The sequence below is a fragment of the Pipra filicauda genome, unplaced genomic scaffold (genome assembly GCF_003945595.2).
Source record: "Pipra filicauda isolate LSUMZ 115617 unplaced genomic scaffold, ASM394559v2 scaffold628_size223124_pilon, whole genome shotgun sequence".
Lineage (NCBI taxonomy): Eukaryota > Metazoa > Chordata > Aves > Passeriformes > Pipridae > Pipra > Pipra filicauda.
The window spans coordinates 151,463-176,093 of NW_024104785.1; the positions used below are offsets into that span (position 1 = coordinate 151,463).

Consider the following 24,631-nt stretch of genomic DNA (forward strand, 5'->3'; position numbering starts at 1 on the left):
TCCAGCAATGGTGTGCCCCTGGCAGCCCTTTTCCAGAGGCTGCAGTGGGATGGCTGGGCAGATGCTCCCTCTTGGCCATCCTGCCTGTCTGGGGCGGGCTGCGGCCCCCCAGACCCACAGGGGAAGCCCAGGCCAAGGCATCCCATCCCACAGGAAAGCCGCACGGCACAGGGCTGGGGCTGCAAGTGCACACTGCCAGCGGCCGGAGCTCCTTCCCGGGGAGTGGAGCTGGTGCCCGGTTGGGGCTGCGGTTCTATGGGGAGCTGCTTTGTTTGAGGACCGACTGTAATTAACAACGGCCAGTGTAAGGTGGAGAGAGGGCATGAGGATGCGAAAAGGATCTGCTGGCACCCCAACATTTTTCCCCGAGGCAAGCCATGGTGGGAGCCCAGCAAACACTTTATTGCCAAGAACAGCGATCCTCTCAGCCCCCAGGCACAAAGATGGAGGCTGCCTCACTGTGTCCCACACCAGATTGGTCCATACAGACAAGCAGGTCCTTGGGGCCAAGAGCCAGCCCCAGCACCAGTTGCCCATCCTTGGGTCACCCAGGGGATGGAGAGAGCCAGGCAGCCCAGCCTATGTGACAGGGACACTCCTGTAGTACTAAGGCACCGTGCTGTGCTCCAGGACCACCACCCCAAACACTGCCCATGGGCTCCAACAGGCCTGGGGGGCTGCAGACAGCCTGGCTCCCCAGCAAAGGCAGAGGATGCCCAGCAGGCAGGAACAGTCAGGGTGGAACAGAGGGGCCCTGGTGCTCAAATCTCCTGAGATGGTAGAAATAGCTCTCTGCTACTGAAGGACCCTCGAAGCCCTGCACACATCCCAGTGGCATCCTGCTCACCCCCATGCCGTGTCTCTTCTCTCATGTACCTGACCTGCTCACGGTGTCCCTCTGCTCCCGCTCCCTCAGGCCAACGCTGTGTGGGACAGGGGGTCAGCCTGTCCTGGGGGATCAGCCTGTCCCGGGGCACTGTCTCCCCTTGCCCCCATCAGAGGAGACGTCCCAGGAGCTGAGTGCCGGGAGAACTGCCCCAGGCCACCGGCAGGGCGACAAAGCCCAGCTTGCTGTAGAAGCTCAGCTGCTGCCCATCAGCATCACGGACCTGGCAAAACACTCCTCGCGACCCTGGAAGGGAGGAGAGAGGTCAGGGCACTGGGACCCCAGCTCTGGGACCCCCTCCACAAGGAGGTCGGCCTTTCCACTGCCTCTTTGGCACTGGCTGCCCCTGCGATGCCCTGAGACACAGATCCACATGTCCCCCAGTGCAAGGGGAGGGGACGGTGCCTGGGAGCTGGGGCCAGACTGCACCAGAGTGGAGATGGGGAGCCCTGTGCTGAGAGAGGTGGAGTGCAGGTGGGGCCAGCTCCTAACCCTGTGGTGGGCAAGGGAGTAGTTGGGAAGGGGTTGTGCTGGAACAAGGGGGTCCCAGTCCCCCCAGCACGGGGAGGTCACGCTCACCGTTGGCCCTGAGTGCACTCAGCAGGCAGAGGGCCAGGCTGCGGCTGGCCCCCACGTCCAGCACACGGGGGGCCGTGCCCAGCTGCACAAGGGAGGGGAAGCGCCGCAGCACAGGCAGGGGCACAGCCCGTGGCTCTGCGTGGAAGAAGAGCACTGCTTCCTCCAGGGCATCCTGTGGGAGACAAGCACAAGTGAGAGAACCCCCTCCACCGCCCCCATCCCCACTCCCCTCTGCGCCAGGTGTCCCCTCACCTGTCCCAGAGCTGGGCCACCCGTGCCCAGGTCTGGGGGGTACTTGTGCCGTATGGCTGGCAGCCAGCTGCTGTCTTGCTGCTGCAGGAAGCCTTCAGCATGGAGTGCTCCAGCTGCGTAGCCACACAGACCACCCTCGTCCTCCAGCACAAAGGTGTACTCGGGGCTCAGGCTGAGGAAGGGGCCCAGCAGCCTGGCAGCCAGAGTAGGAGCACAGCTGAGCTGTGCCTGGAGCCCAGACTGCCCTACAGCAACTTCAGAGCAGCCTCCTCCTTCCTGCCCCATCAGGACAGCACCCAGTGCCCACTGACAACCCCTTCGAGATCCCCAGCAGAAGCCCTCAGCCAAGGGGATCCGCTACAGTCTCCTGCATCCAGGCTGGACAGTGGGTCTGCCCCCACTGTGGCTGCCATGACCCTGCTGGACATCAGCATGGGGATGTCCCTCCCTGTCCCTCCCACAGGGTGAGGCCACTGACAGCCCAGGGGCAGAGCTGGTCCCCGCAGGGATGCCAGGAGAGCCCATCGCCTCATCCCCTGGCCCTGCATCCCTTAGCACGTGGCCAGGCTCAGCACAGCCTGGCCAGAGGGAGCCCCAGAGGGGCCACATCTCACCTGTCACCGAGGAGATCTGGGTGGGCCATGAGGATCTCTGCCACTTTGGGATCACAGTCCAAACTCTCCCGGCACATACGGTAAAGCTCTCCCTGGAAGACCGAGACCCACCTCAGTCCTGGCTGTGCCTGCCCTGCCGCACTGCCAGCTGCTCCCAACACAGGCCTGGCCAGAGCGTGGCACACCAGCAGCTGCCAAAGGGGCTGCAGAGAGGGACCATGACCAGGGCTGTGGCCTCCGGGCGAGGGTAGGGGATACAGGGCAGGGTACTGCTTGAGCCACCCAAGGGCACTGCCATCTGCTAGCCTCGGGCTCAGGGCCACAGCACAGCCACCCTTCAGACCAGAGACTGCCATTCTGGTCAGGTGTTCAGAGAGCACCCACTGCAGAGATGGCCCCAGGCCAGAGCACACTCAGAGCAGCCAGAAAGGCCCCAAAAACAACACTGGAACTCAAAGTCTCCAAAGAGCCTGTGCACAGCAGGACATGCCCAAATGTCCTGTCTTGGTCATGGTTGAGTTTGCTGCTGCTCCCAGTGAAAAGGACATTCAGATAAAAGCCTTGATCCTGAGAGGGAGGCTGCCCTGATCACACAACGACTGGGGCAGGACTGTGCCCTGTTGTGCCCCATTCCCAGAAGAGACTGATGTGCTCAGCTGGATTTCCCTCTCAGAGTTTCACTGGACACAAACATTCGTGTTGTTAAGGTTCAGCCTGAGCAGATGAAACCTGACAACAGGCAACTGTAAACAAGTCCCCATGATGGGAACTGCTGGTAGAACAGCCTGGGGTTACAATCTGCTCTCCCGTGCTTGCAGCTCCTCCTCTGCTGCCCAGCAGCGCCACAGCGGCACACGGCCGGGTGCCGTGTTCAGCAGGGAGCTGCGCTCGTGTTCGTGCTGGCTGGATTTGAGGCATTAGCCTTTCCTTGGGCTGGGAGAGGAGCACAGTGAGGGTGGGGTGCTCGCTGCAGGCTGTGGTACATGGGGAACCTGGAGCTCTGCTGAATTTGGTGACACTTTAACTTGTGTGTCCCCCCACAACCAGAATCTCCCTTTCCCTCCCCATCCCATCGAGCTATTGGGATGTCGGAGCAGGGGGTTGGCAGCAAGAAGGTCGTGGCTGACAGTGGCTGCTGCTCTCCAGCAGGGAATCAGCCCATAAACTGGATGACTATTTGAAGAATGGACTCATTTGGAGATGAGCCCCAACAGGCTCAGGCAGTGCCCAGAGCTGCAGACCAGTGAAGGCTCCAGGAGGTCACCATCCAGACTTGACCTGTTCTGGGTATTTCCTGGCATCTGCTCACAGCCACTGCTAGAGATCAGCACTGGGGCTGCTCTGGAGATCACCCACAACCTGGCAACCCTGACCTAGTGCTGGTTAAACTGTGGCTGTGCCTGCTGCTCACTGGTAGGCAGGGCTCCTTTTCCTGCTCTGCCTAGGCCCTTGTCACAGGGAGGCAGCTTTGCCAAGGCCACAGCTCCTCTTCTCCAGCCCAGGGTCTGACACACTGCTGATCATGGCCCCAGGGAGCTGCCACAAGCCAGCTGGCTCTGAGCAGAGCTGGACCCGAGGTCCCTCCCCACCTGTGCCACCCTGCACTGAGGGTCAGCAGAGACGAGCCTGTAGCTCATCAGCACACGTGCAGCACAGGCCATGCAGAGGTGAGCTCTGGCAGGACACCCCTGCAGGCCATGGCTCCCACCTTGTCCAAGGGCAGCAGCGGGCGCAGGAGGTACGTCTGGCTGGATGGGAAGAGAGGTGGTGGGTGGTAGAAGAGGTCACAGCTGTTCCCCACAGGCAGCAGCGCCTGGAAGATACACAGTCCATCAGGTTTTCCTGGCTCCAAGGTCTCTCTGAGGCTCCTTAAACCCCAGGAACCACAGATGCCCAGGGTAGCTCTTGTCTTCCCAAGCTTGCAGCAACCCAAAGCAGGGTTGGGATACTGGCTTCCCAGTGGTTCCTTCAGCCCCCCAGAGAGAGGCACACTCTCACCTGCAGCTCTCCAAAGAGGCCTCCACGACACGCCCAAGGCTCGGCATCCCTCCCCAGCAAGATCGGGGCAGTGATACTCTGGCACCCTGGGAACAGCAGGACACAGATACAAGTGAGGTGAACAAAAACCTGCTAGGCAGGGGGAGATCAGCCGCTATCACACAGCAGCACCATGATCCCCACAGTCACAGCTCCAAGGACCTGCTGTCCAGCTGTGCAGCCATGCCCAGGCAGGGACTTCAGATGGGCTCAGGCAGCCCCCTCCATTTCTTGGGGCAGCCACACACCCTCCATAGCAGGGCTTGAACTGGGGGGATGGAAAAGGACTGGTCTCACCTCCACAAAAGTGTAAGGTAAGGATACAACTCCTGGTTCAGCCGGGAAGCTGCAGCCTAGCACAGAGTGCTGTGCTCTTACCCAGCCAGATCCACAGGGATGGTGGGAACATGCCCTGCACAGCTGCTTCCCCATGGAAAGGGCTCAAGGCAACAAGGCCCCCTCTGACACTGAACTTGGAGGCCTGCTCAGGTAATCACCCGGTAACAGCTCTTGGTTCGTAAGAAGTCACAAGGCCCACAGACCAACTAAGGAACCCTAAACCAGGGGAACATGGGCTTCCAAAGCGATGTACAGGCATTCAAAAAACAGCCTCACCTCTCTCACCCAGGGCATTACTGCTCCCAGTGGCCCATAGATCCCTTTTCCCAGACAGGCTAAGGGATCCCTGGGTTAAAAAGACTGAGGAACCATATCCTAGAAATGGGCATTCCTTCTAGGCTGTGAGAGATGGTGAAGAGCTGCTCCAGTGACTGCCCTGTCCCCAGCAGCAGTGCCTCATCCTGCCCCAGTGTGTCAGGGCATGCAGGGGTGCCAAGCCTCCCCATGGCCATCCCTGCTCCACCTGGCACACAGAGCGTGGGGAAGGGGAGGCTGATGGTGAGTGCTGTGGGGCTGGAGGTGATGGAGGGTAGCAGCCAGGCCCCCCATCCATGTGGGTGACTCAGGGTAGAACCCCTACTTACAGCCAAAGCAGTTTCCCCAGGTGCCCTTGGGGCCAGGGTCGCAGAGGAGGTGACCATCTGCAAAGGAGGAGAGTGGTGAGCACAGAACAAGGGGCAGCGGTGGAGAAGGTTCAAGGGGAGAGACCCTGGCACCCCCAGCTGAATACAGGGACCCCAGACTCTGGGGTGGTCCTAGACACCTTCACCTCCTTAGCAGAATAGTGGATCACCAGAGAACAAGCTTCAGATGGCCAGGGTGTGCCCCAGAGCCCCTGCACTCCAACGCGGCTGCGCTTGGCCAGGGTGCAGATCCGCGGGATGGGGGCTGGCAGGGGCTGGCAGCCACGTACCCAGCCAGAGGACAAAGGCACTGGCGGCCAGCAGCATGTTGCGGATGTCCCAGAGGTAGGGGTGGAGGTCATAGAGCAGTGCCCGGCTGGCGGCGCTGGCGAAGCGGCTGTGCAGGCGACACGTCTCCGCGCAGAGCAGCTGGAAGGACTGGGCTCGGCCCCGCCACCGCGCGCCCTGGGGACGGACCGGGCGTCAGCCAGCTGTGACAGGCACCTTCCTGCAGCTGCGCCCGGACCAGCCTTACCCCGCAGGCATCAGGCGCCGTGGCCGGGACCCCCACGCTGAGGCTGTTTGCCCGGAGCCACCGAAAGTGCTCCAGGAGCTCCTGTGCCAGTGCCCCATGATGGTAGGGCAGGTAGAAGAGCTCCACCAGCATCCGCACCTCCTCCAGAGTCAGCGGTGCTGTAGGGCTGGACCCGGCCTCCTCTGGGGTCAGCAGTGCTGCAGGGTTGGACCCGGACTCCTCTGGGATCGTCAGTGCCGTAGGGATAGACCCAGCCTCCTCTGGGGTCACCAGTGCCATGGGGCTGGTCCTGGCCTCCTCTGAGGTCATCTGTGATGTGGGGCTGGTCCTGGCCTCCTTGGGGGTCAGTGGTACCATGGGGCCAGACCCAGTCTCTGGGGTTACTGCTGCTGTGGGGCTGGATGTAACCTCCTCTGGTGTCACTGGTGCCAAGGGGCCAGAGCTAGCAGTGATTTCATCAGTCAGCAGGGCTGGGGGGCCAGGGCTGGCGCCAGCCCCAGTCCCTGGGGGCGTCTGGGGCATGTCAGCCCTGATGGCCTCAGGCTGGGTGCTGCTGAGGGACTGGGCGGGGCTGCCACTCCCTGTCCTGGCATCACTGGTGGGCAAAAGAAGGTTCTGACTGGTGTTGGCCTCATTGCTGGAACTCATGGTGTGGCCTGGGCTGAGAAGGGTCTTGGTAGCCATTGGGATTCCTGCAGACTGGGCACTCTCAGCCACGCTGGGCAGAGAAGCGGAGGGCTCACAGCATTCCCTGCTCCCCGTGGCAAGCTGGTCCCCATCCCCTGTGGGGCTCTGCTGACTGCCATTGGGTGTCCTGCTTCCACTGCCCTTCTCAGGCTCCGAGGTCACCTTCCTGCATCCCTCCCCTGGTGCCACACCACAGGGCTCAGGGCCGTGCTGGTCTACCCCACTGGGAACGGAGTCGTGCTGCTTGGGGTCGGGCACAACCTCTTGTCCTCCTGCTGTGCCAGACTGCAGCCTTGATCTTCCCTTGAGGCCGACACTGGGGTGTCCTGGGGTCCATCCTCCTGGCAGAAAGGAGCAAGGGGGAAGCCCCTCTGGCACCTGCATGGAAACTGCTGCCCATGGGGCAAGACAGCCTGGGGATGGCTGTGCTGGGGAGCTCCATCCCTGAGCTGGCGGGGACCAGGATGTTGCCAGGCCCTGGGCTCGAGTTTAGGCCTCTGGGGCTGGTGAGGCTCAGGCATTGCACAGGCAAACACTGCAGAACACCAAGCGTGCTCCTGGCTGAACCCCCCTGGCTGAAAGACAGAGCTGTGTCCTGGCCCAGGCTCCCACACTGCCAGCCAAGGATACCCCCTGCGGGATGTGGCCAGGGCAGGAGCACCCACAGGGCAGCACAGTGGGATGGACACCCACTCCTGCCTGCCACAGCATGCACAGGCCCTGCTGCCACACCAGCCTGAGAGACCCATCCAATCGGACAGGGTTCCCTCATCCCCACCCGCTGAGTTCCCGGCAGAGCCAGCCCAGCGCTCCGGGGCTGTGAGGGAGTGCGAGTCCATCATCTACCTGGCTCCAAGGCCTGCTGGTTTATCTCAGCAACCCAGTCACGCAGCGCCAGCTCCAAGGCTTCCTGCGGGCTGTAGCTCCCCTCCCGTGGGCCTCGGCTGTCCCCCAGAGCTGCCACCATCTCCATTCCTAGGGAACCGCAGCTCATCAGCCTGGGCAGCCCCACTCCTTGTTTGATGGAGCTACCCCAAGCCACGCTGTGGGCTCCCAGGATGAACCCCATGCCCAGGGTCATCAGGCAATGCCCAGCCAGGTGAGACACCTCACCCAGGCTGCCACGCAGGAAAGGGCCTGGCAAAAACCAGCAGCAATTGGCAGGCACAGAACTGCCGGGGCACTGGGGCCACATACCTGCACGATCAGGGTTGGCACAACTTCCCAGCTCGCTCTGAAACCAGGTGCCCAGCGTGTGTATGGGGATGAAGTTGGCCTGGAGCTCGCAGTTGGGGTTGAGAAGCAGTCCTTGGAGCCTGGGCATGAGACCAGGAGCACGTCCCATGTAGGGGCCCAGGAAGACACGTCTGCAGTCATAGTCATTGGCGTAGAGGTTGTCCCAGATGACGGGGCGGCGCCGTAGGACACCCTCCACCTCCTCCAGCAGAGCAGCTGAGAGCTCCTGTGACACCACCTTTGGGCCTGGAGCATCAGGGCATGGACACACATGGAGCACACAGGCACTGTGGTCCATCCCAGACACACAGCAGGGACACAGACACATCTGGGTGCCAAGCACAGATGTGAGGGTTGAGTCACCCCACCCACACTCCCAAGCCAGGACAGGAGAGCCCCGTCCTGACCTTCTGCCTGGCTGGGGCTGCACACCCCGATCTGAGGCACCACAGTGGGGCTGCTTGCTGGTGGCTCTCCCAGGACAGAGCCCGTGGCCATGGGGTTTGCAGACACTGCACGGGGGCCACATGCCCACAGAGCTGGTCCCGGCGCTCACCTGTCCAGATGACACTGATCCCAGGGAGCAGCTCCTGGCCGATGGTCTGCAGGTAGCAGGACTGGCTGGGGCTGGGAGAGCAGAGCGAGCTGCAGTATTCTGGGGAGAGAGAACAGGGCATCCCCTGAGGGACGGGGGACCAGGAGAGGAGAGGCTGCCAGGATCATGGACAGAGGCTGAGGAGGAGTAGGATGCAGGGAACACAGAAAGCATGGCTGCAGGCCCTCTGCAGCCTGGTCCTGTCCTAGTCCCGAGATCACCAGAGCTCCCCTGGGAGAATGAGGAGGCCAGGGAGAGCTGTGTGGGCTGCCAGAGCACTCAGCTCTCAGCAGAGACATGGACTGGCTGCAGCCAGCCCAAGGGCTCCCCAGTCTGAGGGAGCTCCCTGGGGTAGGACGCTGGGGCCACAGGGCTGCAGGCAGTACCTGTAGGGCAGAAGAGGAAGACAGGGGGTTGGCCCAGCTCCTGGTACACCTCGTTGGCCACAGAGGCGTGAGCCTGTGCCAGGGAGGGGAAGACTTCTCTGTCAGCTTGGCACATGCAGGGGTCGATGTCATCGAAGAGCAGCGCGAAGGAGCAGCACCCCATGGCAGCCACCTGTGGGCACAGACATGGGCTGCTGGGATCCCTGGGAGAGAGGAGGCGGCGAGCCCAGAGGAGCCAGGGAGAGGCAGACAGGCATGGCACAGTGCAGGGCAGTTGCTGGGCTGTGCCATGGGAGAAGCAGCTGCCCACGGAGCAAACCCACCATGCCAGCAGCTCTTTACCCTCCCTGGGGACCTGGGGCTCAGTTCCAACCTGCACCAACCCCAGTGCTGCCTAGCAAGTGCTGGGGCTTGGCTGGTCCCTATCCTGCCCCCAGTCAGACATCCATGGAACCCTCAGCTCTCTGTCACCATGACAGGGACAGCACATAGGCCATTGGGCAGCCCACAGAGCTGCTCCCTGATGCGCAGCAGCAGGAGTGGTTTACAGCTCCACACCACCCCTTGGGGTGGGCACAAGACCCACAGGAGAGGTTTACAGCCCCAGAGCAGCCCTTGGGGTGGGGACAGGGCCCATATAAGCACACGTGCCCCACGTCTGGGAGCAGTAGGAGGAAGGAATGGCCCACGGTACCTGCCTGAGTTTTTGCTGCAGCAGGAGCCGATCCCCGGCACTGGAAAACACCATGTCCTGGCCAGCAGAAATGGCAAAAACAAACTCCACACCCTGCTTTCGGGCAGCTTCGATGAGAGACCACATGCAGACTGGGGACAGAGCAGAGGGAGTCTGTGAGTGCTGGGAGGCAAAGGACGGAGGGGACCATGGGATGGAGTGGAAAAACAAATGGAGGGAGAGGGAACAGCAGCAGTCTGAAAGGAAGGAGATGAGGGCATTGAGAGGGGAGAGGCTCAGGGGAGACCATTTCCAGTTCCTTGGGGAACAGAGGACTTTCAACAAGGGTTACAGGCCTCAGTATATTCAAGTATATTGCCAGAGACCCACATGGGGAGCTCCCCATGCTAGGGAGGCTCCTAGGCAATTCCACATGACTGACACAGTCTAGAGGTCTCCTTGCACCAGTTAAGGTCCAGGGGCCTCCCTGCAATGGGCAGGGTTGTGGCAGGGTGAAAGCGGCAGCCAGCCTGGTCCTGGCTGGGACACAGCCCGTGGTTCACCCTCAGGGTCCCGGGATGCGTGCAGCCCCCCCGTGGGGCCCAGCAGAGCTGCTACCTGCCTCATGCTCCGTGTAGGGCTCTCGCCAGAGCAGCCGGTGCTTCAGCTCATCCTTGGGCGCGTACATGTAGCAGTTCAGCCCCCGGCGTTTCAGCCTGCACAGCAAGAACAAGGGGTCACCCAGGCTCCACATGGGCTCTTTGCACCTGGGCAGTTGCCAGCCACGGCACCATGAGCTGCTCGGCACACAGCACCCACTCCTTCCCAGGGCTGCACCGTGTCCCAAAGCTGCCAGATCTGCCAGGGTCTGCTCTCACTGGCCCTGCAGCCTGTGGAGCTGCAGCTCTGCCCTGGTACAGGGAGCCCTGCCACAGCCACATGGAGACATAAATCTCATCCAGCACTCCCAGTGCTGAGCCCTCCGATTTGTGCTCATTCCACTGATGGTCTGTGCATTTGCACCAGCTGGCTCAGAGAGGAGCTGGACAAATCAACTCCATCCCGAGGCGATTCTCAGCCAGTGACAGATCCTGCCCATGTCCTTCCATCACAGGGACACAGGGTGGCACACAGATATGCATGGGGACTCACAGGGACACAGAAAGGCCACCCACACCAGGCAGGGATGGCAACCTCAGGGTATAGCACAGGGTGGCGGGGACAATGGCCCTGGGCAGGGCAGGCTGGCTGCAGGGAGGGTGGCAGTGGTGCATTGTCCCACGTCCAGTGCAGCCACCGGGGCACACCAGGCTGCACTGGGTTGTGCAGAGTCCCAGCACCATCTGCTGGCACAAGGCAGCCCCACATCTCTCCATCCACCCTCACCGCTCCTGCCTCCATCTCGGCACTCTGCCACGGGCTCCCTTCAGAAAAGAAAATTCAGGGTACTTGCCATTGAAAGAGAAGTTTCCTCTGTTCCATAGACCACGGTCTCCCATAGAAACCTGTAAAAGGTGGGGAAAAAAAGCAAAATGCAGTTGTTGGTAAGTGCCTTAAAACAGTCTCTCTCTGTGCTATCTCTGAGTGGCTCTTGCAGCCAAAGATCTGCCAGTTGTTCACTTCTGGGTAATTCAAGTATCTGCTATTCTCCTATTGCCTTGCTGGGCACTGGTATTGGAGCAAGTGGATTAATGTCTGAGCTTCCATCCTTCCCAGAAAGGTGCAGCTGGGAATAATTTCACAAGGTAGGGCTTAACCTGGGAGGGGAAATGTGCACAGTAAAAGCCAAGCCTAAAGGAGGCATTGGGAACTAGCCACGTTATAAGGCCCTTTAGAATGATTTTGGGGTGCACTGAAGCAGAGCCAGCGTGCATCCGTCCTATAGTTTTCTGCCTGGGAATTGTCTTCTTTACAGAGACCAGGTCTGTGTCTCTACATCTCTCTGTGTATAGTGTCAGGCAGAGCATCACCACTCCCATATGGACTATAAAAGCTGGTTTTTGTGTATTTAATTGCTGCACAACTCAAACTGCACAAAAATTGCACTGACGCAGTTCTCCCTTACCCCGCAAACACATCCCTGCATCGAGCAGGGCAGGACTGTGAGGCAGCACCCCTGTCCCATGGCAGGCTGTTCAGATCAGGAACACACAACCACCCATGGGAATGCCCACAGGTGCTGGGGCTGTGACTCCACAGAATGCTTCACAGACACCTAGTCTGTCCCCCACTGGAAAACACAGCCCCCAAAGCTTGCAAAGGGAAAACCCAGAGAGGGAAAGCATAGCAGGGAACAACCTTCCCAGCTCTCTGCTAGCAAAGACACCCATCAGTGAGCACCAAGGCTGGCCTCAAGGACACTGCCCTTCTGGAAGGCTCACAGGAACAAAACTGAATGCAGGAAATACAGACCTGGAGTCAGCAAATTCCCAAGTGTTTCTCAACATTTCCCCTTCTGCTGCTTGCAGACTTTGGGTGGTTGTTGGGCACCAGTGTCTGACACAAGATTGAGGCTGCAGCAGCACAGCAGCTGACAGTGTTCTGTAGCCTGGAGGGCAGGAACCAGCCTGTGACTGGGTATAATGAGGAGGACACTGACAGACATGCAGCACCCATTCCCCTGATGGGACTATTCTGCACTGGGAGGTGCAGAGTTGTCTACAAAGGCAGTGAGAAAGAACATCCAGTGGAACGCAAGCCCCTTCACTTGGGGACAGCGGGAGAACAGGCAGGTCAATGCATTTGGAGAGATGCAGATTTGACAGCTTCTCAAAGCAGAGGTTAAGGGGAACCTCTAAGTGTTCCAGCGCAGACCTGAGATTTAGCAAGAGAATCTTCAGTCACTTCAAGTCTCTGCAAGATCTGGCAGCTGCAATGTGAAGTCTCATGGAAAATCCATTATGTCTTGGACAGTGATGGCAATTAGCCATCAAGACAGCCTCCTGGTTTCAGATGGGCTCTGCATCCTGAGCAACTTCTGAGTCACTCACTGCACCTCACAGCAGCCAAGGCCAAGGGGAGCAGACGGCATTCACCAAACTGGGCAGTGCACAAGGACAGAGCGCAGTGACTCTGTTCGGCTCAGAAAAAGGACAAGCTCTCAGCGTCTGGCATAAGGCCAACGTCGCCCAGAAAAGCACCTGTGTTTCCCCAAAGTACCTGAGTGCCCCGGAGCTCATCTGCCCGGGAGGGGGCCCTGATGCCCAGCTCCCTTTGGCAGGAGCCCACGCCGCAGCCCCCAACACAAGCCTTGGGCAATGGCGGGTTGCACCACAGGACTCACTGCACTTATCTTCCCTGCAGACAGATGATCTGCCTGCTGAACATCTACATGGTTACTCCATCTACTTTGAAATAATATACACTCACTTTACTAGCCATCTGTGCAGGGGCCAAACCTGTGGCCACTTGAGGATCCCAGCAAACATTTCACTCAAAAAAGTTATTTCCATGATAAATAATTAGCTATTTCTATTTCCCAGTCAGGTCCCAGGAGTCCCTATATGGCACCTGCCTGCAAGTGCCTCACTCACACGTTGCTGTGAACTGATGGGGCCAGTCAAGTTTGACACTCAGTCCTGCACACGCCCCAACAAGAGTGTCCTCATGGAGTGGCTCTGCCACCAGCATCACTTTCCTGTGTCCCCTTTACCAGGCCAGCTTTCCTATATCAGTGATTCTTGTCTGACTCATGCCGACTTCCCCACCCCTGCACTTCCTACTTATTTTGTGTTTAATTGCATGGTGCTTGTTTCCTTCCAGGTGAGGCAGTGGGCAGTGGGCTCAGCAGGGTACTGTGCTGTCAGGAGAAAGGGTGATGCTTTTGCCAGCTCCAGAGTTGCTGTGTGGCAGAAACAGGAGTTGGGGATGTTGGCAGGGAGCAGGACAGGGTTGAGTCCCACAGAACTGCCATGAAAGACCAGTTCTGGGCGCAGCCCCAGCACTGTTGCCCTGTGGGCAGGGGGGCACACCGGGAAGCTGCCCGAGCCCAGGGCAGATAAGAACCCCTTGCAGAGAACTGGAGACCGAGCAGCAGGTCCCCGTGCCCCTCAGGGGTAGTCGGCTCTGCTGGGGTGGCTGTGGGGCTCAGTGGTGCTCTGGGGATCCTTGGGAGCATCGCGGGGGTGCTGGTCCCGACTCCCTGGCAGAGATGGGGTGCTGTGCCGGGGCCCGGCTCCCACCTCCCTCATAGCCGGGGACCCAGGCGCGGATCCCGGAGGCCGTTCCCGGCCCCGGTTCACTCTGGGTGGACCGGGCCAGCCCCTGCAATGCCCGGGCGCGGCGGGGCGGCCCCGGCCCCAGCCGCGGCCCCGGAGGGACCTACCTTCCACCACGCCGCAGAGGAAGCGCGGCCGCCCCGCCATCCCCGCGCAGGAGCGGCCCTGCCAGCGCGGAGGCAGGCACAGGGTGCGCGGGGGGATGGATTGATGCTCGGAGGGATGGAGGAGGGCGCGGACGAATGAGCGGAGGGATGGAGGAGTGCGTGGAGAGATGAGCGGAGGGATGGAGGAATGCACGGGGTGACAGAGGGACTCGCGAAGGGATGGAGAGAACCTTGAAGAGACAGAGGAATGAGCAGAGAGATGGACAAGTGCGCGGAGGGATGAAGTGTTGGAGGGTGGGATGGAGGGTGTGCGGAGGGGCTCGAGCAGGGACGGCTCCAGCGCCCGCCCCCCCCGCGGAGACGCGGCCGCCGCAGCGCAAGGGGCGGCCCCGCGGGTGGGGCCGCGGCGGGGCCGGGATGCGGGGCGGAGCGGGGCAGCCTCGGGGCCCGTGCCGAGCCCTTGGGAGGCGATGCTGGAGCCGCAGGGCCGGAGCCTCCCGGGCCAGAACCCCCCCAGGGGCACCGGGGCCCGGGGTGGTGTCATGCCAGCCCCGGCTCCCCCTCAGCCCCCGCTGCGGGCCTTCTGCCTGTGCAGCCCGAGGGCTTTGCCTTCTCCTGCCGTTGCAGCTTCCCGGGACTTCACAGTCCCAAAGCTGTTCTCGAGGGGTCGGGTGTCATTATGGGTTCACCGCTGAGCCGGCACCTGCCCTGCCCGCACCCTCATGCCAGGTCCAGGCTGCGATGCCTCTCCAGGCTTGCCAGGTCCATGCCATCAGGTCTGTCCATGTGCCCTACAGGTGACTCACCTGCCTGCCTATGTCAGGCTGCTTTTTGCCTTGTGCCACCCTGCTCTGAGCTGCTGACACATCTGGCTCGTGATTCTCTCCATCCCACAGGTTCTGGTTTGCAGAAGTGCTGCCACATCATTAGTTCCCTGTCCTGCAGCTGCACATCATGGGGACCTGCCTACACACGGGCCTGTGTGTTTGACATCACCGAATCATTTTGCTCTTTTTCTGACCTCTTTTCCTGTTTGTCTCTCTCACTGCAAGGTGGATCAGAGCTCTGCAGCATCCCTGCAGCCTCCCCCAGCCAAACGTGCCATAACCCAAGAGTCGAGTTGTCCTGGCTCCAGCCAGGGCAGGTTTAATTTTTCAGCAGCCAGGAGGGGAACGGCAGGACCCCGAGGTTATTCGATACCGCCTCACCACATGCACAGCGGGTACAGGGGTGGGGTGGGGTTTTTCCCGGTTTTGCCAGGGTGTGCAGTTGGGTGGCCCCCGGGTTCCGAGTGGGGAGCAATTGCGTGTGAATCGTTTGCCTGTGTTGTACGCTCTGTTATTGGTATTGTTACTGTTTTCTTATCTCATTGCTGTTTCTAGTAAATTGTTCTTATCTCAGCCCGTGACCTTTAGCTTTTTGTGCCTCCAACACTCCTTTCCATCCCACCTCAGGGGGAGGGTGGGGCAGTGAGTTACCAGTTCATGGTCTGGAGTTTTTCAGTGGAAACACTAAGTTGGAGAATGCCATTCCTAAACAGGACACAAGCACACAACTTTGTTACCATGCAAGTGTGAGGGATGGAACCAGGAGGGTGCAGAGGGGCACTCCTGTAGCAAGGCACTGCCAAGTTCCCTCTCAGCAGCTGTCCCCACCTGCGGCCATTTCATCTAAGCCAGAGGCATGGGCTTGCACAGGAGAAGTGAGCATCAGAGGCCTAGAAAATCTGGATCAGTGGCTTCTCCCTCTTGCCTTTGCAGGTTAATGTCATGCCAGGAAGCCAAGTCATGGTGTCTGGGCCATCAAAGCTGACTGACCAGCAGTAACCTGACAGGGTCACAGTGCCATCAGTGCCACAAGGCCATCAGAGTGCACTGTGAGCCAGCAAAGTCCGCCCAAAGCACAGCAGGACAGCATGAAGGAGGTTGTGCAAAGCAAGGAGAGCCTAGGGCACTGAAAGCCTGAGCCCCTGGACTGGGGGCTCACAACCAGACACACACAGGGATAAAAACCATTGCTGGGTGTAGGACAGGCAGCGGTGCTGTGGGAAAGCAGCTCGGCACTGCCAGAGTGGGTCATCTATGCCCGGGGAGTTGCTGCAGGGGCGTGCTGGACACAGGCCATGCTGCTCCTTGCTCTTTACCTCACAGTCAGCACCTATCCCACCTCCTGCTGGGAATGCTGGACTCAAGCCTAGCCCTGCAGAAGGCTGTTGGGGCAGACTGGAGTGGCTAGCCATGGCAGGGACCGTGCTGGAAGCAGCCTAGTGCTCCTGGAGTGGCCTCGGTGCCCAGGGACATGGCATGATTGGAGGTAGAGAGATGTGGATGACATTACCCCCTCCACAGATGGTCACAGAAGGAAGTCAGGCAGTGCTGTGCATACACAGGGGTGTTTGCTATGATTTCTTCCTTTCTCTGCTCTCTGGGAGCACCTGGCTATTTGTTCCATGGTTTTCTTGGACTGTGAAGTTGAGCTAAGTGGCCTCTACTTATCCACTTCCTTTTCTCTTGTATCAAAGACGTCACTCCTTTTTCCTGTCCTCTGAAACCTCATCCATCCTCTACCTGCTCTCCATATTGCCCTCACTTATCCTCAGTCCATCCAATCACGTTTTCCCGTCCCCAGTGCGAGCACACGGCTCTGTCACACGCGAGAGCCTCTCTCACATCCTCAGGGCAGGCTCAGGGCAGGAGTCCCGGAGCACTCGGGTGCCGTCACCTTCTGCCGTCCCTTCCGCTGTCGGTAGGGCTCATGCGCGCACACGCACGCCCATCTTCACACGCACAGACAGACACACAGACACACAGACAAACAGGCGCGCCCCGGCCCCGCCCCCGGCCCCGCCCCCGGCCCCTCCTGGCCCCGCCCCGGCCCCGCCCCGGCCTGGGGGCGGAAGCGCGGGGATGGAGCCGCCGGCCATGGAGGGGCCGCTGCTGGTGCAGCACAGCCACAAGTTCGGCGCCAAGGTGGGTCCGGGGCTCCCCTTCTCCCTCTCCCCCTCCTCCCTGCCCTCGGGCCGGCCGGGCGCCCCCGGGGCCGCTCCCGGTGAGCCGCCGGCCCGGCCGAGCGGCCCCGCGGAGCCGCGCCCGGCCCGGTGTGACCCCGCTCCCCGCAGCGCTGGAAGCGCGGCTGGTCCGCGCTGTACCCCGCCAGCCAGCACGGCGTCGCCCGCCTCGAGGTGTTCGACTGCAAGGAGCCGGCGGCGGCCGGGCGGGCGGGCACCCGGCGGCTCGCCCGCACCGTCGTGCGCCTGAGCGACTGCACCAGCGTGGCCGCGGTGGGCGAGGGCGGCCCCCGCGCCGGCACCGCCGCCTTCCGCCTGGAGACCCGCGACCGGACCTTCCTCTTCGCGGCCGAGAAGCAGCAGAGCGAGGAGTGGGTGGCGAAGCTGTGCCAGATCGCCTTCGCGGTGAGCGCGGTGCGGGCGGGGGCTGTCCGGGGAGGAGGGAGCTGCAGGCGGCCCGCGCCGGAGGGGACGGGACGGGACACGAACCGCAGAGTGTGTGTGGTGGAGCGATCCCTTCCCACCCAGCAGGAGGCCCTGGCGGCACAGGAAAGGAGACCCTGAGGCAGAGCCAGTGGTCCCAGATTTAGAGCACCCGGCCCTGGGACTCTGGTCCCCTCTTGTTGGCTCCTGCTGTCAGCTGGGTTGCCGGATTCCTCAGCATGTTGTCGGTAATTCGTGGTTGTAGGTCCAAATTTCAAGTTGGGCTCTTCTTCCCTCCTACAGAGCCCATCCTTGCCCCTCCACAGACCTGGTGGGGGGCCAGGTGATGGCCGAGGAGCGTTTCTCGTAGCACAACCACCCCTGCCTTTCCTGCTGCAGCAGCAGTGGAAGCAGAGCCCTGAGAGCGTTGCAGTGCCTGGCTCCAGGGCGTGCCTGGCTTTGGGACCCACCTGGTTCCTGGGATCCTCAGGGCCAGTGCACCCCCTCGCCCAGCCTTGTGGCTCACTCCTGTCTGTGCTGGGCCTCCTGCGCAGCCCCCCAGCCTCCAGTCTGCTGCAGCCCCTGGAGCCGTGGGCAGCCAGTGTGACCCACGAAGGCTGTTTGGGCAGCGGTTGCCCTGTGAGCGTGGTCGTCTGGATCCATGCCTGCCTGACCCATGGTCTTGGCTCTTCCTCCTGGGAGGTGTTTGCAGAGCCCTGGGTTGGGCTCCAGCTGATACCAGGATGGTAGTGCTGGGCAGGGCTGCCTGGCAGGACGACTGGCTGCACAGCTGGTGATCCCAGGATCTCCCCACAAGGACCCAGGTGTTTGCTGAGTGTTATTTCCCTTTGTCCCTCTTGCATCTCCCTGCAGTCTGCTGCCAGGCCAAGTGTGTCTGTGCACCAGGTTCTGGGCTGACCAGGCCAAGAGGCACTGGTGTGGTGCTGGAAATGACTGTGTCTGTCTGGTGTAGTTGGGTTTGCAGCCTTTGCCCTGGAAGTGGCTTGTGGGGCTGAGCTGGGGACACAGCCCACACCCTTGGAGTGGGGCAGGGTAGTGGCCAGGCTGGGGAGCACCTGCTTGGAGCAGGGATGTGCTTGTGCCATCCCTCACACGGGAGCCTTTGTTTGTATGCCTGAGGTCCAGAAGCAAGCTGACAGTTTAGGAAGTGGTGAGCAAAAGGCCACAAGGCTGGCATATGTTCTAGAAAGGCCTGACCTGGAGCAGGAGGCACAAGAGCTGCACGTGACCTCTTTGCACAGAGCTGGAGATGCTCAGCTGTGATTTCTGGTCATCTGCGTGGAGAATGTGATTTTGTGTCATGTTGCTGCCCAGAAGGTAAGCAGCGTCCAGTAGCTTGGGAACTGGGTCCAGAGGTCATTTGGAGTTCAAAACAGAATTTTTTTCCTTTTGAAGATGAGGAAAAGTGCAGTCAAATGGAGCCCTAAAGGGCTCTAGCAGGTCAGATGGCCCTTCACTTCCCAGTCTCAGGCTGGAGTCCTGCTGCACTGGATGCTTTAGCTGAGCGGGAGCTGCTGGTGTCTGCTCAAAGGACGTGAGGTTTTAACAGTCCCCTTTCTATTTAGGAGCCAAACATGAGGGCTGGAAGGCCCCTTTTGGACCTTGTCTCTTGTTGAGAAGCTCGTGTGTCTGGGTTTTAAACTGAAACTCTGGGAGCTTGCCTTCTGCAAGATGTACCCTCTGCTGCAGCCCCCTCCCACGTGGCCCTGAGGAACAGCTCAGTAGCACTGAGGGTTTGTGTTCCCCAGGCCCTTTGGGGGCCTTGCTGCTGGGACACGGTCGCTGACGGTCTGTGTCTTTCAGTTCTGCATGTGCTAAAATAGAAGTGTTTGCTTCCTCTCTGGGGCCCCCCCTCTGCCTGTGCAGGGCAGGATACAGCCCCCTGTGCTACTGGGTCATCAGCCCCTGCCCCACCCCTCCCTGTGACTGAGCCGTGTGGTGCTTTGGGGGCAGCTCTGTGGGTAATGCTGCTGAGAGGAGCTTCTGTCCTTCGTCCTGTCAACCCAGAGCCCAGCTGGGGCCAGGGTCCTGCTTGAGGAAGCCCTCTCTCTGCTGCCTGGCCCTGTTTGTCCATGTTCATGTTGGCTCAGGGGGCCCTGGGGTCTGCCGCCAGCTCTGGACAGGCTGGGAATGGGTGAAGGAGAGCCAGGATGTGTGGGGCTGGGGAGGGCAGTGGGGCTCAGGCCTTGAAGGGCTGCAGGTAGTGGCTGCCAAGGGGCCCAGGGGCTGATGTGGGAAGAGGAAGCTGGGGCTGATCTGCTCTCCTTTGTCAGGGAAGCGGCTCCAGCGATGCTGGCATGGTGGCACAGCATGGCAGAGAGGGCAGCGAGGAGGTGCCGGCCCTGGAGATGGCCGTGAACTCCATCTACTACTCGAGAGACGAAGGTGGGACCTGCTGCTGCCCTGACCTTGGGCCACCTTCTGTGGGGCCTGACCTGCTTCTGCCCCGCTGCTGGGGCTGTGGGGGCACTGCCTGGGGCTGGGGCCGTGTCTCCCCCTGCCCTGCCTGACAGCCCTGTCCCCGCAGTGAACGCCTTCTGGGTGACAGTGCAGCGGACCGAGGCTGCGGAGCGGTGTGAGCTGCGCGGCACCTACGTGCTCAAGGCTGAGCGGGACAGCCTCGTCCTGAAGGACCCACGGACAAACGAGGTCCTCTACGTCTGGCCCTACCGGCTGCTCCGGAGATACGGCCGGGACAAGGTGAGGAGCAGGGGGCCCCGTGTGCCACGTGCCATGACCTGCTCCCTGGTGGGGAAGCTCTTGCTCACTGCTAATGGGTGAGGAGCTGATGTGCCCGACTGGCCTGCAGCAGCCACGCAGCCAGCCCTGCCGAATGCCAGAACTGCTGCAGCCCCGGGGACCGCAGCAGGGTCACCCGGGACATCTGTCACTCTGACCGTCCTCAGCTCCCTCCTGTGTCACCACACTGGAGCATGGGCTGGCAGTGTGGACAGGCATCCCTCTGCATGGCTGTGCAGAACCCCTTTCTGTGGTCATTGCCCCACTCCCACTGGGGCCATTGCAGCCTCTGCCACACATCCCCACCACTGGCTCGCTCCCTTTCTTCATCCCAGCACTCCCCAGCCTGTGCTATGGGCAGGCACATCCCTCTGTGTTGCACACAAGCTCTCCCTAGCCTCTGGGGACCTTGGCTCCTGGCAGTCCTGGCTCTGCCCTGGGTTCAGTCCCTCCCTCCCGAAGGATGGTGGCCAGAGCAGAGGGGCTCTTTGAGACACCACTTGCTCTGGCTTTGTTCAGTGTGTGGGGAGAACTGGTCCTAGCCAAGCTGACCCCTGGAGGTCTGTCCCCTCTCTGGAGTCCTGCAGCAGTGAGTCCCCACTCTGCCTTGCTGCTACCGAGTGCAAGAGGTCCCTGTCATGCTGGGCAGGGAGGAAGTGGTGTCCCTAGGGCTGTTTATAGCAGTGATGGTGTTGGCTGCACTCTGCTGATGGTGCTCTCTGTGGCACGTTCCCAAAACAGAGGTGGAAATTGAGCTGCCTTTGGGAAGCCACCTGGCTCATCCACAGGGTCTGTGCCGGGGCAGGAGGAGAGTTGCAGGGTGTGGGGAGCAGGCAGCTGCACCCACAGGTCCCTGAGCAGAGAGGGGCTGACTGCGCTTCTGTTTGGCAGCACTGACCCACGAAAGGAAGTCTGGCCCCGAAGGCTTCTGTAGCAACCCCAGGGACTGCTGCTGCCTGTGAGAGCACCAGGGAGGCAGAAAATCTCCCCTGGTTCAGGGACTGAGGCTCAGGAAGGGTATGGGCATCTGCTGGTGGGAACTTGTGTACCAGAGTGTGTTCAGGCCTGAGCAAGACTTCTCTTTAAAGTACCTTATACCATTAACAGAGCAATGCTGGTAGGTAAATGCTTTGCTTACTCTTGGTAGTCGAGCTGTTGCTTCTGGGCTTTCTCCTGTGGAAAGCCCTGTTTTTCCTCTTGTATCTCTTACTTCCAAATCACTCCCTTCTGTCTGATTACCTTACCCAAGGTGCCCATAGTAGTTTTCCCCTGCTGAACTGTCACTCATCTGCTCACCCTAGTCCCTTCTCAGTATTATTTCCTAGACTATCTGGTGCCAGTGGTTGATGCTGCTGGCATTGCTCGGGTAAGGCAGCAGGTCTCCAGCAGGACCTGCAGCTCTGCCTCTGGGGCACTTGCAGTGATGTCCCCTGAGGTGTGCATCCCTGCCCAGCCGCTGGTCACAGCGGGCCCCCAGGGTGGCCCTTGCTGCGGGACTGGAAGGAACAGGATGTTCACTGCAGTCTCTTGCAGGATGTGCAGGATCAGTGCCACAGCCACATGCTCTTCAGCAGGAAACGCAGCGTGCACGATGCACTGGGCTGGCAGGTGCTGATCAGGATGTGACCCTTCCGCTTCCCCCCCAGGTGATGTTCTCCTTCGAAGCTGGCAGGCGCTGTGACTCAGGACCTGGAAATTTCACCTTTGAGACCACGCAGGGCAATGAGATCTTCCGCCTTGTGGAAGCCTCCATCCAGGAGCAGAAAGCACAAGTGGAGGAGAACCGGCAAAGCTGTGACTCTCTGGATGCAGACAGCCCCAGCGTGGTGCAGATCCGCCAGGCCCTGGCTGATTCCCTGAGCCTGGAGCTGCCCGCCGAGGGGAGCGATACCCCGGCACCCAAAGCGGGGATGGCGCCCAGGGCCAGTGCAGTGGCAGAGGAGAGAGACGCCACGTCTCTGCTGAAGACCCGGATTCTGCCAGAGCTGCCTGTGCCACAGAGCAAGCCCCCAGCCCCCAGCACACCCCCGCGCTCCCCTCTGCCAAAGGTGCTCCGTGCCGTGCTGCCAGCCGAAGACCCGTCCAGCGTGTACTCGGAGCCCCTGGACTCAGTGAAGGGCCTCCGGCCCTGGCCGGACCCGCTGTACTCGGACCCTGTGGACAGCAAGCCCACGAGCGGGGCCAGGGCACCCAGTGGGGCCTCGGATGAGACGAAGCTTCGGCTGCTGGTGCCGCTGTACTCGGGCGCCTACAAGCAGGCCCGTGCTGAGGGTCGCAGCCAGGCACCGCCAGCACCCGGGCAGAAGGAGCACATCTACGACGAGCCCGAGGGTCGTGCTCCCCGCTCGCTGCCCCCCCCCGCCTGCATCTATGACGAGGCGCGGCCCACGGGCGAGGCCTGGCGCACCCAGGGCCACGACGGCAAAGGCGGCTACGAGTACCCCTACAACCCCAGCACTGATGACTACTCGGTACCTGCCTTCCAGGCCAAGGCCAAGGGCCCCAGGCCAGTCCCTGCCCCCAAGCCCCAGGCACCCTTTATCTCCAAAGGTGTGGAGAGGATCGAGGACCCCGGGAGGTGGTGGGGAAGCGCTGCTGCTGAGAAGGAGGTCACCAAACCTAGCCTCAACAGCAGCAACAACAACAATGTGGAGGTGCTGTACAGCCAGGTGGTGAAGCCCCAGCACCTGCAGAAGAAGGAGCAGTCTGTGGATGAGTGCAGCTTGTCGCCTGTCTATGAGGACTTAGGAGAGATATAGGGTGCTGCTGCTCTGTATCTGCCTGGATGAGACTTGGTGTCCCAGTGCCAGCTGTGCTCCTCCATGGGTCTGGGGTGGGGCTTAGGGGTGGGGACTGTTTGGGCTCAGGCAGAGCCCCTCTTGCTCACCAGCGCTGAGAGGCTGCCTTTCCCTGGAGTGAAACAGCAAGAGAGCTGTGGCTGGCACAGGTGCCAGGGTGCTTCTCCTGCTCTGGAGCTGGCTCTGCTGCTGCCTCCTGATCGCAGGAAGCCTGACTGTGTTGTCCTGTAGCTGTTGCTCTGGCTCTGCTCTGGCTTCCCCTCTGACCAGGCTGCAGGGCTCAGATGCCCATTGTGGTGCGTGGAAGACTGCTTGCCATCAGTCTTCGAAAGTATTTTTATACAAAATTATTTTAATATTAAAGTCTGTATGTCTCAGAATGACACGTTTGCCTGTCTGAGCTGTCAGGATGGATGGGGAGATGCTGGTCCTGCTGCGGAGCAGCTGAGCACTGTTCATATGGTCACACATTGGTGTCTGTGCCAGAGTTACTGAGCTAAGGGGGAACAACAATGAAAAGTGCATGCCAGATTCAGCTGTGGCTGGGATGCCCTGATGCCAGGGGATTAAGGGATGTGAGAGTCAGGCTCACAGATATCTTTATGTGCTGATCAGGGTATGGATGTGATGGCCTCCATGCATAAGGCTGGGCAGGGACAGGCTCCAGCTCTGCTGCAGCTCAGTGGCTGTTGATTAGTCACAGGATCTCTTCTTCCCCTAGCTTGATCCCACTGCTGATCTCCCACTGCTCCTGAAAGGCCTGGGATAGCCCAGTCTGGATCCCATTGACTTAAATGGCAAAATCTGCGATCCCTGCTCTGGTCTGAGGCTGATTGCAGTGTGGCCAGCCTTGGGCAGAAACCTATGCAGAGGAAAAACAGGTTGTCCTTTTGGTACTGGTAATGGTTTTGAGAGATTTCATGTCCTTCTGTGTAGGGTCAGATGAGGCACCCTGGTACTGGCTGCACCCATGTCTGGATGGGGCTGCTGGTGACTTGTGCAGGTTTAGCAGCCTGTCGATACTGACGGCAGCATGGCAGGCAGGCAGGCGACAGCACTGTGCTGGACCTGTGCAGAGGGCTAAGCACGACTTCTGCAGCCCTGCCTCAGACCCAGGGAGCCAGAAAGTGCTGGGGAAGTCTGGAGGATCAGGTTCAGGGCCTCAGGCTGGTGAGATGGTGACAAGGTGGTAAGCTCTGACTGGCCATTTGTCTAATGCCCAAGTTGCAGGGGGAACCCTCAGCCCTGTCACAATACAGCTCAGCTGTAGCCAGGACCAATTTGTGGCTGTTCTGGGCTGGGTTGTCTTCTCCATTGGGGTTTTGCTGCATGAAACGGGAAAGAAGTCTAAGGGGTTTTGGGAATCTGAGGGAGGCTGAGGCAGTTCCTGCTGGGATGAGGGGCAGGAGAAGATGGTGTTAGCTGCTGGGTGGTCCCTTGCTTGTGTTCCTGTCCATGGTGGTTCCATGTCCATATCCCAAGAGCAGTTCTGCTCCAGAGATGAGCTCTGGGCATTGCTTAGGTGGCCCAGGCCACCTGCTCATAATCCTTGCTCATGACTCCAGTGAGAGGCTCCATAACTTAAACAATGAAGAGCAGCCTCCCTGGGGTTCTCCCTTCATATACAGCCTTGGGTATTCGTTCATCTCCATCCCTGTGGGCACCTCCGTGTGCTGTGTCCGTGCCTTCCCGTGGAGCTGAGCATGGCGAATGTGCTGGGCTGACCCAGCTGGCACCTAAAAGGTGACAGCGAGGAAGGAAGATGCTCCAGCATCTGTGCTAGCCCAGTGGTCCCTGCACAGCCCTGCTCTCCTCTT

General features: G+C 60.5%; 2 protein-coding genes across 6 annotated transcripts; one reads left to right on the plus strand and one right to left on the minus strand.

The window, feature by feature from the left end:
• Positions 1 to 378: 378 nt before the first annotated feature.
• Positions 379 to 14,172, minus strand: LOC113992916 (protein O-GlcNAcase-like). 5 transcript variants are annotated; one of them, XM_027730629.2, is made up of 17 exons: positions 13,827 to 14,172; positions 10,956 to 11,007; positions 10,121 to 10,218; positions 9,524 to 9,654; positions 8,830 to 9,001; positions 8,405 to 8,503; positions 7,810 to 8,094; positions 7,459 to 7,587; positions 5,926 to 6,950; positions 5,681 to 5,855; positions 5,352 to 5,408; positions 4,330 to 4,415; positions 4,040 to 4,144; positions 2,332 to 2,423; positions 1,718 to 1,910; positions 1,466 to 1,637; positions 379 to 1,132 (listed from the first exon to the last, which is right to left on the minus strand). In XM_027730629.2, the coding sequence occupies exons 1-17, from the start codon at positions 13,864 to 13,866 to the stop codon at positions 996 to 998; spliced, it is 3,048 nt and encodes a 1,015-aa protein (XP_027586430.1). In that variant the 5' UTR covers positions 13,867 to 14,172; the 3' UTR covers positions 379 to 995. The 5 variants fall into 5 exon arrangements, with proteins under 5 accessions (XP_027586430.1, XP_027586429.1, XP_039244173.1 ...); XM_027730628.2 differs by having other exon boundaries at positions 5,926 to 6,953; positions 13,827 to 14,171; XM_039388240.1 differs by lacking the exon at positions 1,718 to 1,910 and having other exon boundaries at positions 1,041 to 1,132; positions 5,926 to 6,953.
• A 2,539-nt stretch (positions 14,173 to 16,711) lies between these two features.
• Positions 16,712 to 22,940, plus strand: DOK1 (docking protein 1). The gene is made up of 5 exons (XM_027730606.2): positions 16,712 to 16,795; positions 16,945 to 17,238; positions 19,551 to 19,662; positions 19,805 to 19,977; positions 21,663 to 22,940. Exons 1-5 carry the CDS (start codon positions 16,733 to 16,735, stop codon positions 22,773 to 22,775), a joined length of 1,755 nt encoding a protein of 584 aa, XP_027586407.1. The 5' UTR covers positions 16,712 to 16,732; the 3' UTR covers positions 22,776 to 22,940.
• The last annotated feature ends 1,691 nt before the right edge of the window (positions 22,941 to 24,631 follow it).